General features: G+C 53.9%; 1 protein-coding gene across 6 annotated transcripts; it reads left to right on the top strand.

The window, feature by feature from the left end:
* Nucleotides 1-548: 548 nt before the first annotated feature.
* FGR (FGR proto-oncogene, Src family tyrosine kinase) lies at nt 549-18,069 on the top strand. 6 transcript variants are annotated; one of them, XM_036835216.1, is made up of 13 exons: nt 553-625; nt 7,650-7,712; nt 8,727-8,956; nt 9,429-9,531; nt 10,351-10,449; nt 13,572-13,675; nt 13,920-14,069; nt 14,755-14,910; nt 15,007-15,186; nt 15,786-15,862; nt 16,099-16,252; nt 17,020-17,151; nt 17,260-18,069. In XM_036835216.1, the coding sequence occupies exons 3-13, from the start codon at nt 8,737-8,739 to the stop codon at nt 17,466-17,468; spliced, it is 1,584 nt and encodes a 527-aa protein (XP_036691111.1). In that variant the 5' UTR covers nt 553-625; nt 7,650-7,712; nt 8,727-8,736; the 3' UTR covers nt 17,469-18,069. The 6 variants fall into 6 exon arrangements, with proteins under 6 accessions (XP_036691110.1, XP_036691111.1, XP_036691108.1 ...); XM_036835213.1 differs by having other exon boundaries at nt 8,724-8,956; XM_036835215.1 differs by lacking the exon at nt 7,650-7,712 and having other exon boundaries at nt 549-625; nt 8,724-8,956.
* Nucleotides 18,070-18,640: the final 571 nt, after the last annotated feature.

Below are 18,640 nucleotides of genomic sequence, written 5' to 3'. Positions count from 1 at the left end.
CCAAGGATGGCAAGGTGTGGTGACTGGATCCAAAGTGGCCCTGGTGACAGCAGTGTGAGGTCCACTGGCTGTGAGAACTTGGGTTAAGCTCTGTCCGCATCTGGTCCTCAGTTTTCTCAGCTGCAGAAGTGGGGTGGGGCAGTGACAGAGAAAAGCCCCTCTTAACCTCAAATGCCATGATTCTAAAAGAGCAGGTGCTTCTGGGTGTGAGGAACCTGCCCCTTTGGAGGGGGCTTGGGAAGGTTGTGCTGGGGGTTCAGGTCTGGGGACAGGAGCCAGGGTGCAGGGGGAGGCCTGGGAAAGCCGAGCCGCGGTAACCCGGGGGGGAGGTGGGAAATGGGGGCGGGAGGGCCTGGGATTTGAGGGCCCCTCCCCGCTGCGGGCAGCTGGCTTGGGGCTGGGGCGTGACTGCAAGTTCTCCCCGTCGCCACCGCCATCGCGCCGCTGCGGCTGCAATAAGAGAAGTCCGAGGCTGCTTCCTCCTCCCTGCCCAGAGGGGGCGGCGGTCAGAAGCGGGCAGCACCCCAGTTTTCTCGCCCCCACCCCCCCGTCGCTACTTGTGGCTGCTGGGAGCCCCGGCTGGCTAGCCCCGGGGTCGGTCAGAAGCGGTGTCCCCTGGGACCAGGTAGGTGCAGTCAGGTGGGGCTGGATGGGCAGGCGGTGCCCCGCCCCCAGCCCGCCCTAGGCCCCAGGGTCCGGGTTGCGGGAGAGTGGGGGGACGTGAACTTGGGGAGGATTGTTGAGGGAGTTGAAGGCCAAAGAGACCCCACTCTGAAAAGAGCCTAAAAAGGAAAACTGAGGAGACCTGGGGCGTGAAACTGGTAAAATTTGGGGAAGGGGATGAGGGAATATGGGGAAAGTAAACTAAAAGGACCCCCAAAAATGGTCTGGTGGGGAAAACGGAGGGAACCTCTAGAGATAGAATTTGGGAAGGGGGCTGAGTCGGGGAAGGGAAACTGAGGGGACGCACACAAGGGCCTGGGAACCTTGAAAGCGAGAATTTGGGGAGAAGCTGAGAGGTCTGGAAGAGAGGAACTACTAGGTGGGGGGCCTGGGAGAATCAGGTGAGGGAGTTTGCCAGAAAGGGGTCAAGGAGAACCATTTATGGAGGACGCAGAACGTGGGGCGCAATTCCGGGGGTCCAGAAAGTCCCCCTATCCGGAATCGGCAGAAGTTGGGGGCGAAGTCTGTAGCTGGGAAGGGAGGGGAGGCTGCCACGCTGCAGCCCCCTAGACTCTCCCGCCCAGCACAGGTGGGCGGGTCCCGGTTGGCTAGGGGACTCCTTCAACTTGCTGGAGGCGTGGGTTCCCGTTTCCTGGGGAAGTCCCCGCCCTCGGCAGGGATGGGCCTCTCTGGGTGCCCCCTCCCCGCCCGCGGTGGCGGTCTCGGTCCACGTTCCTCTCGGGATCCGGGAATTGCTGGCCGCCCCGACGGAAATCCTGCCTTTGACCGCGATTGCAGGGAGGGGCTGTCTCCATGGCAACAAGAGGGCGGAGAGACCGAGCCCAGCGCTTGGCTGCAGCAGGGCTCAACGCCCGCGGTGCCCCCTTTGGTTCCCTCCCCCCCGCCCATTTTGGGTCGTCAGTCGGGGGCGGCCTGCGGGATAGAGGAGTAAGGCAATGATGCTCAGTGTTCGGGGATCCTGAGGTGGGGAATCTGCAGTCTCAGGGACTTAGCCAGACTGGGACCTTGATTGCTGTGTGACTTTAGGCAAGTTATGGGGCTTCTCTGGGCCTCATTTTCCTCATTTGAATTATGTAGGACATTATCTCTGCCCCTACCCAGCTCCCATCCCCCACCTTATCCCCAGTCATGAGAACCAGGTGCAAAAATCAGTTTTTGCCCAGTGTGCTGGAGGGGTTAAGACTTATCACTCCTTCACTTTCTCAAAAGCATGGAGCGGGACCAAAAAGCCTGACAGGGCCTCCAGGAACCAGCACACAGCTGACTTCTAGTGAAATAAATGTCTGTGGGTCTGTTGAGGCCCCATACTGGGAAAGGCAGCAGGTTTGAGATCTGTCCCCCACCCACCCCCCTTTTTTTTGCTGTTTTTTGTGTTTATGTTCATGGTATAAGCACTGGTTTGCCAGCAAGTTTTGCCGTTCTCAATTCCAAATAATACAAAGTTCAAGAATATGAGTTTTATTGAAACTTCATTTTATTGAAACCAGTGATCCCTGAGTCCTTTGGCATCCTTCCATCTGTGCGTGGTGGTGGGAGAGCAGGGCTCTGTTCCCACTTCTAAGATGGGAAGATGGAGGTTTGGGAGTGAAGGACTGACAGGCCAGCAGTAGGGACCCAGAGTCCAGGGCATCCCGTCCCTGATGTGGTGAAGGAAGTAGCCAGAGATGAGGCCTGCGTTCCCCCCTCAACCCTACCAAATCCCACGTAGCCCTCCGGAGAGGGGAGCGGGTGAGGAGGGGAGTGATGGAAGAAGGTATGGGGCTCCTGGGCTTCATGGCTGGCTCCTGCTCCCCAGTGGGTATGAAGCGGTGAGTGAGGGTGGAGAGTGTGTGTGAGTATGCTTTGGGCTTTGAGTGAATGAGCATGAACATGTGAGCATATGTGTGGGTGTTTGGGTGTTCTCTGCAGCCACCTGGGGCTGACGTGGCAAAGGAAGTGGCCAGACTTTTGGGAGGATGGGTAGGGAGACCCCAGAACTGGGGAAGGAGGAGCCAGGGCCCTTCCTGCACAGAGCAGACCAGGCTGGGCTACCATGGGACCCCGGGGAAGTCTGGCCACACAGTGGAATCTAGGCTCCTGTTCCCTCAGCTCCCCCTGGACCACCCATGGCTCTCATCCCCCAAGAATCTCAATTCCCTCAAGACCCCTATTTTAGAGGCTAATGGGTAGATTTTCAGCAACAGATGAGAAACCACTTTTACCCACAAGAAATGGAGAAAATTCAGCTGATGCCCTCAGGGCCATGTGGAGGGTAAAGTGAGTGTGGCCCCTCTCCCACCTCTACGCACCTGGCCCTACCAGGGTGGCAGAGTCAGACTCTGGTATGTCTTCTTGGCCCCTGGGTGTTCAGGGCTGGGGGTGGTAAGGCCTCAAGCAGGAATGGTACGAGATGGTTGGAGGTTCTATGAGAGGTGAGGGCCTCAGTGAGGGAGATGGGGGCTCAGTAAGGGCACTAGAGCCAGTGAGGGGTGGAGGGTCCCAGTGAGTAGTGGAAGCCGTCATCAGGGGTGTCAGGCCTTGGTGAGGGATGCGGTGCGGCGGGACTGAGACTTGGGCCTGCCTCTGGCCAGCCCAGAGCCCTGAGGAGGAGCCGGAACTCTTGCTGGATGGTGGTTTCCTGCTGCTGTTCAGTCCCAGTTCCCTTTTGGTGAAATCCCCCAGGCAGCTGGGTCAGCTCAGCCCTCCCGCCTCACCCAGAGCACTTCTCTTTCTTCTCAGCCTTGCCACTCCTCCTCCCTCAGCCTTGGAGGGGGCTTCTTCAAGGGAAGGGAACCGAAGTGAAAGTTCACTGAGCAGCTACTGAGCGCCCTGTGCTTTCAGGGGCTTGACCGCAGTTGATGTGCAGAAGCAACCCCATGAGGTAGAGATTTAGATTCCTATTTTCTAGGCGAAGAAACTGCAGCTCAGAGAGAAGTGAACTGACTTGCCCAGTGTCTCAAGCTAGTTGTCAGGCAGGGTAGAATTTGAGGTGAAATCTGTCTTCAGATCCCACAGGACGTCCTGTGTCTACATCAAAGCCCTGATGTGGCGTTGGCAAGTATGGACCTCAAGAAAGATGGGTGAGCCTGGGGCTCCTATGTCCAGGAGTAGGGGTGGGAGGGAGGCAGGTTCCCTGCTGGGTGGCCAGCTGCCATATGGCAGGGGTGGTGTGATCAGTTGGCCCGGAGCTGGGTAGGAAATATGACATTCACCAGTCAGGGACAGCATGACCTCCTGCTCAGGCTTTGGAGAGCATAGCCGGGAACAGAACTCTGGACCCAAATTAATAATCCTGGCTTTGAATCCCCTGTCTGACTGTTTGACCTCCAGCAAGTCACTTCCCCCCTACACACAAGAGGGAGGTAGACTGATAAATGGTCCCTGGGGGCCATTCTAGCATACGGTTCTCAGCCTCACTCAGCCACACTGGGCAAGAGCCTTCCCAACAACTGCACACAAGGTACAGATGCAAAAACTGAGGCTCAGAGGGCTCATGTTATTCACCCAAGGCCCCAGAGCTGGGTAGGACCACACAGAGGGAGATGCTGAAGGTGGGAACAACATGGTCCAGGACTGGACCTCAGCTCTGACATCCACAACCTGATTTTGATCCAGATCAGACTTTGGAAGCCAACTCCTGTCAACCAGATGTTCAGGAGGCATGCTTATTAACAGACTCAACTCCCTGCAGCGACCAGAACACTTGTAGCCGTTCTCTGAGCTAGTGCCTTTCTGGTGTTAGCAGGCAGCCTAGATCAGCGCTGAGAAAAGAGAGACCTGGATTCAGATTCTAAGAGCTATGAAAATCAGTGATTGCCTGAGAGACCCTGGGCAGGTCAATTCCCCTCGCTGGGCTGTAGTGAGAATTCAGGTCATGTAGCACAGGGCCTGGCACACTGTAGGTGCTCATTAAGGTACATACATTATTGCTTTCACAAGGACTTCAAAATACAACATTGCTTATGATGGACTTTGGAGCCAAATTGATTGGGGTTGCATTTTAGCTTCCCCTTACTTGCTATGTAACTAATCTTAGGGAAGTTATTTAACACCTTTGTGACTCAGCTTCCTTATCTGTAAAATAGGGGTAATAATAAAACCTACCTTATAGGGTCACTAAATGAGATCAATCATGGGAATTGCTTGGCACAGTGTCAGGCACTGAGTAGGTGTTTAAAAAATTAGCATTTTAAAACTAATAGTTATTGCCCCCCCACCAGACTTCTAGGAAGTCAAATTACCCTCCTAGGAATTGGTGGCTGGTAGTTGAGATCAGAGCTAGGCGAGGACAAAGAGTCCTGGGGGGCTATTTTCATGCAGATGCCAAGCAGAGAGGACCCTACCTGCTCCCTTTCTCTTTTTCCTATCTTTAGCTCTTTAGTTCTCTGTCTCTGCCTCTCTCTTTCTCCGTCTCTGTCCCTCTCTGTCTCTCTACCTCTCATTTCTGTCTGTTTGTCTCTTCTCTTTGTTTCTTTCTGGCAGTGATATGCTGGAGCTAGCTAGCTGGTACTGGCTCTTGGGAGCTGATTCTGCGAATCTCTTTCCAGCCCAGCGTTCAGGAAGTCACTTCGGTAACTTGAAATCATCCATGATGGGAATATTTACACCATGAAAATCAGCAACTGCTACAAATCAGGGCCCTTTTTCCCCCTTTTCTTTTAAGAGTCAGTATACCAGGATACCCTCACCCCTGCCCCCGCTGCCTTGCCAGGGCTCTCCCTAAGCCCACAGAGCCTTCCGCCTCCTTCTCGGAAGCTGACAGTTTCTGAACCCACGTTCCACTCCAGGCATGCAGAATTCTGGGCTCCCCTTAGGCTGATTTGAAAACATTGTGGTAACAGGTACCTGTGAATTGTTGGAAGTGGCCGCATTGTATCTAAGTGGGGACCCAAGAGGTTGCATAAGTTTGTATCTCTTACAGAGGGGAGCTCTGTGTGGGTCTCTGACTCAGGGATGGGGGAGCTACATATATCTCTGGGTTTCCCTCTGGGGGCTCCATGCACCTGTGCATGCTTGCAGGAATGGCTATAATCATCTGTGTCTGTGACCAGGCAATGGAGAAAAGTGGTTCAGATCCTGGAACCAAACGCCAGGATACATCATCTGTGTGACCTTGGGCAAGTTTCTAAACCTCTCTGTGCCTCAGTTGCCTTATCAATAATTATAATACTTACCTCGTAGAGTTGTCGTGAGAATAAAATGAGGTAATATATATAAAGCATTTAATGCAGTGGCTGGCACAGAGGAAGTGCTATAAATCCTCCATATGCTATTCTTCGGGAGAGGCTCTGTGTGTGTGTGTGTGTGTGTGTGTGTGTGTGTGTGTGTGTAGATGGGTGAGGGCTGAAGGTGTGTGTATATTCACAGATGTCTGCATCTGTGAATCTGTACAGAGGAGCTCATAGTCTCTGTGTGAGGCGCTACGTGTAGCTGAGGTGACGTGTGTGCGTCTGAGAAGGTGTCGGGAGGGCCGTGTGGACCTGCGTGTAGGGCTCTGTGTTGTTTGAGATGTGCAGTGTGTCTTCCTGTGAGAAGACCTCCATTCTCACCCTATAACCTTTGTTTTCATCTTACCCCCATCTGTTTCCTCAGTGCCTGAAATCCCCTCCCTTGGCTCTAGATGCCCCCCACCTCCACGTCTATTCTCTCCCTGAGTCTAACCAGCCCTGTAGCCCTTCGGACAGTGGCTTCACCCCAGGGGAGGGGTCCTGAGGTGAAGATCTCGGCAATGGCTTGGTGAACAGGGCCTATTTTGGGGCTCAAACCACAGCCTGCCTCACAGTTCACCACATGGGTGTCACCCCCCCACACACACACACGGGAGAACAGTTACAGTGGAGCATGAGACAGGCTGGTGGGTCTAGAGTGGGGGTCAGGGCACTGATGTGACAGAGCCATCAGCTAAGCAGCTGGATCCAGTGGATCCAGGAAGGCTTCCTGGAAGAGGTGAGTAGTGCTGGGTAGGAGGGGCAGGACCCATAGAGAAGAGGCGGGAGGCTATCCATAAAGGGAACTGGACTTGGGAGTTGAGAAAGGCAAGACCAGGCACCTGTCCCAAGGATCCTTGGGCCCCTCTGGGAGAAATCAGGGTTCACTGGGTTGGTCCCACCTTAGGACTCTCCATTCCTCTCATATCTGAGAAAACCGAGCCCTCTCCCCAGCAGTTCCTCTCTGAGTGTTGCAATGGCAGAGTTTCTGGAGGGGCGTGGAGAGCCCTTGCTCAATGACCTGCCTGCTGTGTCACTCAGAGGACACAGCTACTAAGAAAGGCTTGGCTCACTTAGGGACTCCCCAAGGGACCCTGGTGGCTCTGGCTTCTGACCTGGGCCTTTCCCTGATGTGGGGATAAGAACAAGCTCTGGAGGTAGGTGTCCACCTGCACTCAGCTATCAGATATAGTCCTGGGGTTGCCGGGGTTTACCCAGCCCAGGGTGGGAACAGAGGCAGCACCCGGAGGCTGGGCTTGTTTGTAGGAGACAGTGACCAAAGGCCTGCAGTGAGCTGAGCAGGGCTTGACAGAAATCCTATTACAGACATGGGTCTAACCCAAAGATACGAGTGTGTGAGTGTACGAGTCTGTTAGCCTGAGAGGCAGCCTGTGGCGTGTGTGTGCCTGTGTGTGCTACCATGCATCAGAGCCTGGGCTTGTGTGAGAGTTAGTTGTGTTGGTGTGTGGCAGTGCTGATGAGCACGCTCATGCAAGTGTGCGGTGTGAGTACTGGTGTGTGACCGTGTGCTGCCGTGGGTGCTACTCTATGTGTTGGTGTGTCAGGTGGATGTGAGTGCGAGAGGGCTGGTGTGGTGGTGTGTCCTGTCTGGGGGTGGATGTCTAAGTGAGCTGGGGCTGTGGGAAGGAAAATGAAGGCAGAAGACATGCTAGGGCCGAGCCCAGGCCCCCTGGCTTCCTGGAGAGGACAGGCGCTGGCATCTGGCTGCAGGAACACTGGCAGAGACTTCACCTTCCGTGTCCTCTGTCTCGCCTTCAGGTCTCTGGCCCCTCCCAAGGACCATGCCGCAGCCCCACTGACCCAGGAGTAGGGGCCTGAGGGGTGAGTGGGAGGAATGGGGACTGAGGGCTCTCAGGGTCAGGAAATCGGGTAGGGGTGGCCTTTCTGGGCCCCACAATTCCTCACAGCCCCCTCCTCCTACAAGGACCCTGTTGCTAGGTAACAGATGGGGGAGCCGGAATGAGGCAGCTTGAAAGGCCAGAGGCTGGACCCACGACAGGAAATGGCCTTGATCCCCCTCTGCAGGGAAGCTCCAGGTGCAGGCACACAGCCCTCACACACACTTACATACACAAACATGCATTGATACATAGACATGCACACACACACAGAGACACACACATACCCACAGAGACACGCACACCTACTTACACAGACCTACACACACAGATACACACACGCAGACAGGCACAAATACTCCCACTCAGGGCTATGCACACAGTCGTGACACACAGATACAGAGGCACCCACTCACACACACCCACCTGCATGCACAGTCACACACACACAGGCACGCACATGCACACTCACACAGAAACACACGCATACGTAATACTCATACAGACATGAACACACAGTCATCACATGCAATAAACATACACACACTCATACACATACTCACATACACACACAGACGCAGACATTCACAAAAGGCTGCACATACACACACACAGACACACACCCACCAGCAAACTCACAAATACTCAGAGATACACACACAAGCACTCTGACGGAGTCACAGAAACCCAACACACTGAAGCACTAGGAGGCAAAAATATGTAAATGAACACAGCAACATCGTGAAGCAGAAAACCAGCCCCGTGGAGGAGACACATTCTCTCTCCACACACACTAAGGCAGCTGGGGGTGGGGTGGACGCAATGGTGGCCCTGCCCCACCTTTATCCCTCACTAGGGAGGACACCCCCTACTCCAGGCCTGAGAGAGGAAGCTGCATGCCTGCGTGAGTGTGTGTGTGCAAGCATGCGTGCATGTGTGCCTAGGGTGGCATATCTGGCAGGGGCCCCACGTGAAGCATGCCCCCGTTCCGTAGCAGGGCACGTGGAATGGGCTGTGTGTTCTGCAAGAAGTTGGAGCCGGGGCCCAAGGAGGATGTTGGCCTGGAAGAGGACTTCAGGGGCTACGGGGCTGCAGACCGCTATGGCCCTGCCCCTACTCAGGGCCGGCCTGCATCCTCCTTCGCCCATATCCCCAACTACAACAACTTCTCCCCTCAGCCCGCCAGCCCCGCCTTCCTCAACGGGGGCACCATCAGGGGCATCTCAGGTGAGTCCAATGGGCTGGAGTCAGGCACTGACTGGACCCTGGCCGGACCTAGGGGAAGGAGAGACTTGGACTTGCCCTTAGGAGCCTCCATTATGATTTGGGAGACACGGCCCTGCTTTTAGCGCACAGTCTGAGGGAGTATGTACAGCTCTACCCTCAGAATCCCTAGTCTGAGGGGGAGACGTAGTTCTGTTCCCAGTCTGAGTGAAGGATTCTGATGACAGATGCCGGTGGGAAGTCTGCTTGGTGGGGGAGAGCAGAAGCGACTCCCCAAGGAGTCCCCAAGGGGGGAGGGATGGGCTTGAAGGTGTGTGTCCTGAATCCATGTCCAAAGCAGAAACCCACTGGATTCCAAAGACCTTTGCGATCCAGTGCACTGCAGCAGTGGGGAGGCATAGTGCCTGGCTGTGGAACAGGACTCTGGGGGTGCAGCCCCTGTGGTGCCCCCTGATGAGTAGCCCTGACTCTGCAGGGACTGGGGTGACCCTGTTCATCGCCCTTTATGACTATGAAGCCCGAACAGAGGATGACCTCACCTTCGCCAAGGGCGAGAAGTTCCACATCCTGAACAACATGTAAGTGACCAGGCCACCCAGCTCAGGACATGGCCTGGACGGGGAGCAGGACCCAGAGAGGAATCCTACCTGGTCCTTGTCCTCAGAAAGCTCTAGCCTAGTTGGGGAGGGATACTTGACAATCACAAGCCGGGGTGATTGCTACTATGTAGGGGAAGCCTGAGGAACTATGGGCACAGAAAGAATACCAACCATGGTCTCCAGGGTAGTAGTGATCAGGGCAGGCTTTCTGGAAGTGATTTCTAAGCTGAGACTAGAAAAATGAATAGACATTGAAAGAAGGGGTGAGAAAAAAGGAAGAGAGAGCGAGAGAGAATGAAACTAGAGAGAATGAAACTAAATGATGACTTCTGGAAACCACCAAGTGGTTCAGTATAGGTGGGCCATAAAGTATGAAGTGCAGAACAGAGAGAGCAGATCCTGAAGAGGTGGGTGGGAGCAGATTCTGCAGGGCTTTTTAAGCCATCTTGAGGAGTCTGGATTTTATCAAGAAGGAAATATAGCCATTGGAGGGGTTTTTAATGGAGAAGTGACCTAGTTAGCTGTCCACTGCCCGCCCAAACCCCAGCCCAGCTGAAGTGCCAGAAAAGAAAGCCAGGAGGCCCAGATGTCCCCAAACATATTCCTTCAGCGGGGAAAAGCTCCCGGGGCAGCTGCAGTGGCTGGGGGCAGAACAGACGAAAGCCTTGGGGAGGGTGTGTACCCAAGGTGAGGGGTTGGCAGGGCCAGTGTCCACCTGACCCTCGGTGTGACCCTGCCTGGCCCCATGGTGCCCCAGGGGCTGGGTTGCCAACGCCGCCGCCTGTTCTGTGCCTTCAGCGAGGGTGACTGGTGGGAGGCTCGATCCCTCAGCTCTGGACAGACTGGCTACATTCCCAGCAACTACGTGGCCCCTGTGGACTCCATCCAGGCTGAAGAGTAAGTAGGGGTTGGGGGGAGTCCAGCCTTACAGACAGGACCCTGGAGTCCAGACTCAAGGCCACCTCTTGGGCAAGTCACAGCTCCACTCTGAGCCTGTGTCCTTACCTGTAATTCTGTAAGATCTTTGTGAGGATAAAAAGATAATAATGATGACACTAAGAGTAGGTAAATATTATCTAGCACGTACTATGTTCTGGACACTATTCAAAGTGCTTCCTGTGCATTAACAAAGTTAGAAACTAATAGAATCCTATTTTACAAATGAGGAAACTGAGGAACAGAGAAATTAAATATCCTGCCCAGTTCACATGGCTAGTAAGTAGGTGGAGCTGGTATTTGAACCCAGATAGTCTGGCTACATTTGCTAAGCATTATATATATATATATATATATATATATATATATATATATGGCCTCTTGGAGATAACAACAGTGTATGAGCTTTAAAAAAAAATTGTAAAGTGCTAAACAGATGGAAGGGGGCATTACTTAGAATTAATTCTATTAAGGAATCAGGGAAGTATCATTTATGGAGTATCTTGATGTAATTGAGATACTATGACAGATACTTTACCTATCTAGATTCATTTAATTCTCACAGTAACATTATGGATATTATTATTGTCCCATTTTACAGATGAGGAAACTGAGGCTCATAAAAACTCTTTATCTAGCCTCACGTATACATACATATATGGGAAAAGTAAAGATTGGAGAGACTGCAGAATGGGAGTCACCAGGACTTGGTGACTGATTTGCCATTGGGCTATGGGGAGTGGGAGGAATCCAGGGTGACCCAAAACCTTCTTGAGGAACTGAGTGGGTGCCATTTGCTTAAGTGGGGAACACAGGAGCAGGTACAGATACATGAGCGGGCTTGTTAGCTTGAATTCATGGAGAGGAACACCCACATGGAAGAGACGGCCAGCAATTAGATTAGGTTGTGCTTTGTACGTGAGGTGCCCAGCCCATGCCAAGCCATGCCCCTGAATTAGCCCAGAGGAAGGGGCATCTTATTCTCATTGGAACTAAGGCTCCTTAGTTTGTTTGCTGTGGCTCCTGCAGAGGGCACACCTGGGCTGGGGTGGCAGGACTCTTCAGCGTGGAGATGATAATTAGAGCTGCACAGGGGAGTGAAGGAAGAGGGAGAAGAGTGAGAAAGAGATTGGCCCTAGGACCCAACTTTGGAAAGAGCTGTTGGAAAACCAGGCCAGGCTAAGTCAGAACAGCCAAGAGGGCGGAGGGGAGGTTTCAGGAAACAAGAGAGGGAGTGTCAGAGGCTGCCACTGGATTTGGCAATGGGGATGACCTTGGTGAGAGATCTCTCCACATGAAGTGGGGGTGGAGGCCAGACAGCAGAGCCTGGGAGGGAGTGGGAGGTGAGGAAGTAGAGACCCAAGTGTGAAGTGCTTTTTCAAGTGAAGGAAGGTGAGAGATATAGCAGAATGTTGATGGCAAGATAGAGCTTAGAACGGTTTCCTTTGGGGAAGGAAGAAATGTAGGCATATGTAGAGGCTGGTGGTGGGATGGAGAGGCTGCAGATGGGGGCTGGTCGGTGGGGAAGAGGTGTCCTTGAGCAGATGGGAGTGAACGGGGTCCTGAGCTCAAATGGGATGAGGCCTTCATCTGGAGAGGGTGGTAGGAGGCATGGAGGAGAGGAGAGGTGATGAGGCAGAAGGTGAGAGGTTTGGGGGTCCACATCTCGGCGGTAGTGTTGTGAAGTTCAGAGAGGCACTCCGTGCAGTGTCATGGGTAAGAACAGTGTCACGGTCAAGAACGCATGCCTTAGAGCAGACAGCTTGGGTTCCTATTCTGGCAGCACAGCTTAAGAGTCTAGTGGCTGTGGGTAAGTTGCTTAGCCACTAGGCATTTCAATTTTCTCGTCTGTCTAACGGGGGCTAATAATAGTACTTACTTCACAGTGTTGTTATAAGAATTAAATGAATACATATATGTATGACAGCAGAGCCTGACACAAAATAAGTGCTGTTATGATTATGTCAATTATTAAGGAAGTAGCTAATGTCATGGGTGTGAGTGGGGGCAGAGCATTGAAAAAACTTGGGAATGTGTTCTGTCTGCATAGTTCTTCAACAGTTTCTCCTTTCCCACCCTGCCTGCCCTCCTGGACACGCTATTCGCCAATGCCTTCCCCTGTTCCCCAAACTGTGCGTAGTACCCAGGTATGGATTGACAGTCCCAGAGTTCACTGAGACTGCCACCTCCCTTGATTTGAAATCTATGCTTCTTTTAATTCGGCCCAAGACGGTCACAGGCCAATTTAGTGATCAAATGACATCTGAGTCTTCTACGACACCTACGGTCACCTCGACTCTCCCAGTGTACTCTCACAGTTGGTTTCAGGCTACAGTTCAGTCCCAGGAAGAATATCCAAGAGACAGCAGGAATGCTTGAGGTCTGAGCTTGAAGTAGAGACTTAGAACAACATCCAAATTTAAGAGAGTAGAGGAAAAGCAGCAGTCAGAGCTGGGCAGGAGCAGTCAAAAAGAGGGGAAGAGGGAGTTCCCTGTCAGTCCAGTGGTTAGGACTCGGCGCTTTCGCTGTCGTGGCCCGAGTTCAATCCCTGGTCAGGGAATTAAGATCCCACAAGCCACGAGGTGCGGCCAAGGGGGAAAAAAAAGGAGGGGAAGAGAAGCAGGGAAGGGTGTCGTTCTGGACACCAAATGAGGAAACGGTTTGAGATGTGTGCAGGGAGAGGAATCTGAGCGATTGCCTGCGATGGTGGGAAAAGATGTAGGGTCGGTGGCGAAGGATTTCAGGTAGAGCTCATCAGCCAGCCCTGTGGGCAGGTCAGTTCCCCTCTCTGTGCCTCAAGTTCCTCATCTGTAAATGAGCCTATGGAAGGAGTGGTAGTGAGATGGACCCTGATGAGGTCACTGATGACTGGGGTTCTAGCAATTTAAATTCAAGAGAAACCCAGAGAGTGAAAAGAAGTCTAACCTTTATTGGGCACCTTCTGTGTACCAGGCATTCTACATTCGCCTTCTCTGTGATCCTCCTAATCAGGCTGAATCTTGGCTAGTGAGGTGACTTTCCCCAGGAGGCTGAGTTGGGGGTTGAACTGGGTGTATCTGACTCTTGCCTGCCCTTCCCAACAGGTGGTACTTTGGAAAGATCGGGAGGAAGGACGCGGAGAGGCAGCTGCTCTCCCTGGGGAACCCCCGGGGGGCCTTTCTCATTCGAGAGAGCGAGACCACCAAAGGTGGGGCTGTGCCACTGCCCATCCAACAGGGAAGCCTAGCCATTAGGGGGAGGCTAGGAGCAGTGGGGTGGGACTTGGGACAGGGCCACGACTGGGACAGGGTTGGAGGGGCAGAGCTAAAACTGGAACTGGGTTCAAGGGATGTGGCCATCCAACCTCAGAGTCCCCAGCCTTTTGGGCCTCTCTGGGCTCCCAGACTGGGTATGAGGAGGAAAGCAGGCCCAAAGGTGACCCTTACCCACAGGCGCCTTCTCCCTATCCATCCGGGATTGGGACCAGGCCAGAGGCGATCACGTGAAGCATTACAAGATCCGCAAGCTGGACACAGGCGGCTACTACATCACCACGAGGGCTCAGTTCGACTCGGTACAGGAGCTGGTGCAGCACTACCTTGGTGAGGGCAGCCCTCAAGGCTGGCGTGTGCTTCAGATTCCTGAACCAATCGGCTGAGACTGAGGCCCAGAGAAGGGAAGGGGCTCCCAAAGCAGTAGTGGCTGGACCAGAACTAGAACCCAAATGTCTGGGCTCCCAGCCCAAGATCCTGCTCTGTAGGTTTCCAGAGGAAACTGAGGCATGAAGCTGTCCATGGCCAAAGGATGCCCTCTAATGTCTGAGCTGGGTAGGAGACTGAATGGACCTGACTTGGAGGATGGGCTGTGGGGTTGAGGGGAAGGTTTGCATCCATGCCTGGTTTCCGCTTTGGTTGGTTAGGCCAAGGATAGGTCTGTGGAAGGGTGAGGGCTTCATGTCCACACCATTGTCTGGAATTCCCAAATCCATTTCTACCTGTCAGGCCCAGCTGGAGGCCACCCCTTATGGGAAGGCCCAGATGGACGCCACCTCTTATGCGAAGGCCCCCAATCCTTTCAGGGATCATCTCTCCCTCTGGTGCCACCTCCTTCCCTGGGCACCAACATGTTCACCTACTCAGTGGATCAGGTTGCCTTCTGCCCTGGCCTGTGACCTCAGCTGTGTCCTAGTTCCTTATAACTGATCTTGGGGGCTGGGGTGGGATGAGGAATGTGTGGGCCATTCTGGCCTGCCTTTGACCTCCAACCTCCCAATCCCCCACTGCCCAGAGGTGAACGATGGGCTGTGCCACCTGCTCACGGCGGCCTGCACCATCGTGAAGCCGCAGACGCTGGGCCTGGCCAAGGACGCCTGGGAGATCAGCCGCAGCTCCATCGCGCTCGAGCGGCGGCTGGGTACCGGCTGCTTCGGGGATGTGTGGCTGGGTACGGAGGTCCTGGGAGCGGGGGCCGGAGCCCGAGGCAGGGGCGAGGGCTTGGGACGGCGGCGAGCCGGTCCTGACAAGCCTTTCTGCCCGACAGGCATGTGGAACGGCAGCACGAAGGTGGCGGTGAAGACGCTGAAGCCGGGCACCATGTCCCCGAAGGCCTTCCTGGCGGAGGCGCAGATCATGAAGCTGCTGCGCCATGACAAGCTGGTGCAGCTGTACGCAGTGGTGTCGGAGGAGCCCATCTACATCGTGACAGAATTCCTGTGCCACGGTGAGGGGCGGGGTCATGAGGCGGAGTCTGAGAGGGCGGGATTTGGGGCGAAGTTAAGGTGCGTGTCTCTGGGGGAGGAACTTGGGTGGCGACTTGGGATGGGACGAGGAACAATGGACAGAGTCCGAGTGAGGGGCCGGAATGAGTGAAAACACAGGAGTGCTGGGAGTGGGGGCGGGGCCAAGTTAGACGGGGCGGGCCCGGCCTGGGGGCGGAGCCTTTGCCTCGGGGCGGAGCCTCGTGGGTGGTCAGCTGGTGGGTGGAGCTTGGGCGAGTGAAGGCGGGATCTGTGATGAGAAAGGATCTGGGGCAAAGTCTTAGTGGGGCTTGTCTAGGGAGGATGGAGGAAGAGAAGAAACGAGACGTGGGCAGAATCAGGGTGTCTGTGAGAGTAGGGCCTGGGCGAGATCTGTGAGGGGTTGAGGCACCTGGCAGAATCCTGAGTGGGGGCGGATCTAGGGTGAGAGGCCTGAGAGCAAGGGGGTGGGGTCAAACTATATGAGAGGAGTCATGGAGAGGGGCGAGGCCAAGCGAGAGAAGGCAAAGCCTGGAGCTGGAAGTAGTGTGTTGATGCTGATTTTTTGAGTTCTCCTCCCCAGGTAGCTTGCTGGAGTTCCTCAAGGACCGGGAGGGCCAGGGTTTGAAGCTGCCCCAATTGGTGGACATGGCAGCCCAGGTAAACTGGGACAACAGCCTTTATCTCTCAGAGCCCCTCCTATTATCTTCCACAAATCCCTGTGTCCTCAAACGCCTAGCCTACCCCTGGAAGTGCAGCCCCAGCCCCTGGATAACCTGTGCGACCTGAGGCAGGGCACTGCCCCTCTCTTTGAGCCCCAGTCTGGAAAGTAGGTTTTTCAAATGATCCCTCACGCAAACCATGGTGTTCCCATCTCTCTATACCTTCGCCCCCAGGTAGCTGAGGGCATGGCCTACATGGAGCGCATGAACTACATCCACCGAGACCTGAGGGCAGCCAACATCCTTGTCGGGGAGCGGCTGCTGTGCAAGATTGCTGACTTTGGGCTGGCCCGTCTCATCAAGGATGATGAGTACAACCCCCAGCAAGGTGCCCTGCCTCACCCCACCTTCCAAGAGCTCCCCAGTGCACCAAGGGGCTGCCATGGGGCCCCACCTCCCCGCAGACCATCCGGGACATTCCCACTCTGATGTAGTGTAAGAGGCAACTCTGGGTTCAAACTCCACTTACCAACCGTGTGGCCTTGGGCAAGTCACCTAACCTCTCTGGGAGCTGTCTTTTCTCACAATAAAATCCTCAATGAAAATATTCAGACAACAGTAAGTCAACAGATATTTATCAAGCACCTACTATGTGCAAGGCACTGCTATAAATCTCAAGTGAAAGACCATAGAGTGTAATAGCGAAAATGCTGTAGCCAGAATGCCTGGGTATGAATCCTAGACACTTACAAGCTGTGTGATTTGGGCAAGTTATTAACTACTCAGTGCCACCTTTTCCTCTTCTGTACAATGGGGATAATAATAGTAATAGTAAAAAAAATAGTAATAAAACTCACGGGGTTTTCATGAAAGTTAATTGAATTAATGCACGTAAATCGCTTAAAATGGTGCCTGGCACGTGGTAAAGGCTATACAAGTGTTAGCTATTATTATGATGAGAATTATTACAATGTTTGTAAAGTGCCCGGTACTATACTAGACACAGTAGCAAGTGCTGGCTAGATACCAGGTCTTTTCTGTTATGTCCACAGACCTCTGTGCTTACGGGCCCCAGTCCTAAAGATGCCATTCTCTTAATCCAGCTGTTCCCAGGGATTTCTGCACTAACTTTCCCTTCTCCCCCAATCTCTCCAGGGACCAAGTTCCCCATCAAGTGGACAGCTCCAGAGGCTGCCCTCTTTGGCAGATTCACCATCAAGTCCGATGTGTGGTCCTTTGGGATCCTGCTCACTGAACTCATCACCAAGGGCCGAGTCCCCTACCCAGGTTTGCTGGGAGGTGGGGAGGTGGAAGGGTGGTCATGGGAAGGGCTTCTTCCTGGTTGCCTCTTCAGGAGGGGCTAGGCCCCCTGACTGACAGAGCCCCACCCTCCAGGCATGAATAAACGGGAAGTGCTGGAACAGGTGGAGCATGGCTACCACATGCCGTGCCCCCCGGGCTGCCCAGCATCCCTGTACGAGGTCATGGAACAGACCTGGCGTCTGGACCCGGAGGAGAGGCCTACCTTCGACTACCTGCAGTCCTTCCTGGAGGACTACTTCACCTCCACAGAACCCCAGTACCAGCCTGGGGATGAGACATAGCCTGTTTGGGCATCAACCACCTCTCTGGGGGTGCTCACCAGCCCTTCCAATCCCCAGGGCTCTGGTCCCAAAGCCCCCCAGGCCTAGAACCCTATAGAGTCCTAGCATGTCAGAGCAAGCAAGTTGCTTTGGCATCATCTAAGGCAACTCATTCATTTTAAAGATGGGGCAAATCAAGGCTCAGAGATAATCCCTCACCAACTCTGGCCCCAAGCTCTATTTCTCCCCTTCCCACTTCTGCCTCTGCATGCCTCTAGTCTTCCTGTCTGCACTCCCCCACAAAAGAAATGCTCAGATCTTGTCTAGTTATTTATAAAACTGTATATCCTTTCCCTCACTTATCTCCTGTCCCTGCTTTCCTGCCCTGTCATCCCACCCTGGTCCTGGCCCCCAGAATTCACCTCCTACTCAATTCTCTCATGTCTGTATGTTACAAAGAGAGGGAAAGTCTTTGCCGGATCCCTTTCCTGCTGGGTGGATTCTGTAGTCCAGGAATGAGGTCCAAGCCCAGGGCGAAGGAGAGTGTTGCTGAGGGCTCATCACCTCTCTGAATCATGTGTGTGTTTACTGATTTTGTAAATAAGAAAAGTGACAATATGAATCCTTGAGCCGTGAAAATCCCTTCCTGTGGGAGGGATGGTGGTCGGTGGGAGGTGAGTGGGGTTGCTTTGGCTGCTGGGAGGCAGGGGAGGTAAGAGAGCACCCTAATGCCTACTAAGCACAGGGCACCCAAGGTGTGTTCTAGGACACCCCAAAGTCCTGAAGCTCATCCTCATGTGAGTTTAGGGCGAGTTGAGAGATGGATATAGAAGACAGGTAACTGCAGATCAAAATATCTCCTTCATTACTGATGTGGCTTTCAATCTGCATGCAGTGGTTTTGCTAATTCTTTACTTGATTTCAGCAGATTTACTGTTCATCACAGGCACCACAGCAGACCCTCAGGCCTCCCTCAGTGGGGCAGGGGGAAGACCACAGTGGACCCTCTGCAGCTCCCCAGAAGGGACAAGGGGTGGGTGGGGAGAGGCCTGAGAGTCTAGCTCATTGGATTTCACTTGAGGCAACTGTGCCCCCAGGGGGCTTTTGGAGAGGTTTGGAGGCAGTTTTGTTAGTCACAATGACTGGGGGCTCCTACTGGCATGCAGTGGGCAGGGAGGGGGGTGCTTAACAGC

This window comes from Balaenoptera musculus, chromosome 1 (assembly GCF_009873245.2).
Source record: "Balaenoptera musculus isolate JJ_BM4_2016_0621 chromosome 1, mBalMus1.pri.v3, whole genome shotgun sequence".
Lineage (NCBI taxonomy): Eukaryota > Metazoa > Chordata > Mammalia > Artiodactyla > Balaenopteridae > Balaenoptera > Balaenoptera musculus.
This window is presented reverse-complemented; position numbering and strand designations above follow the sequence as displayed.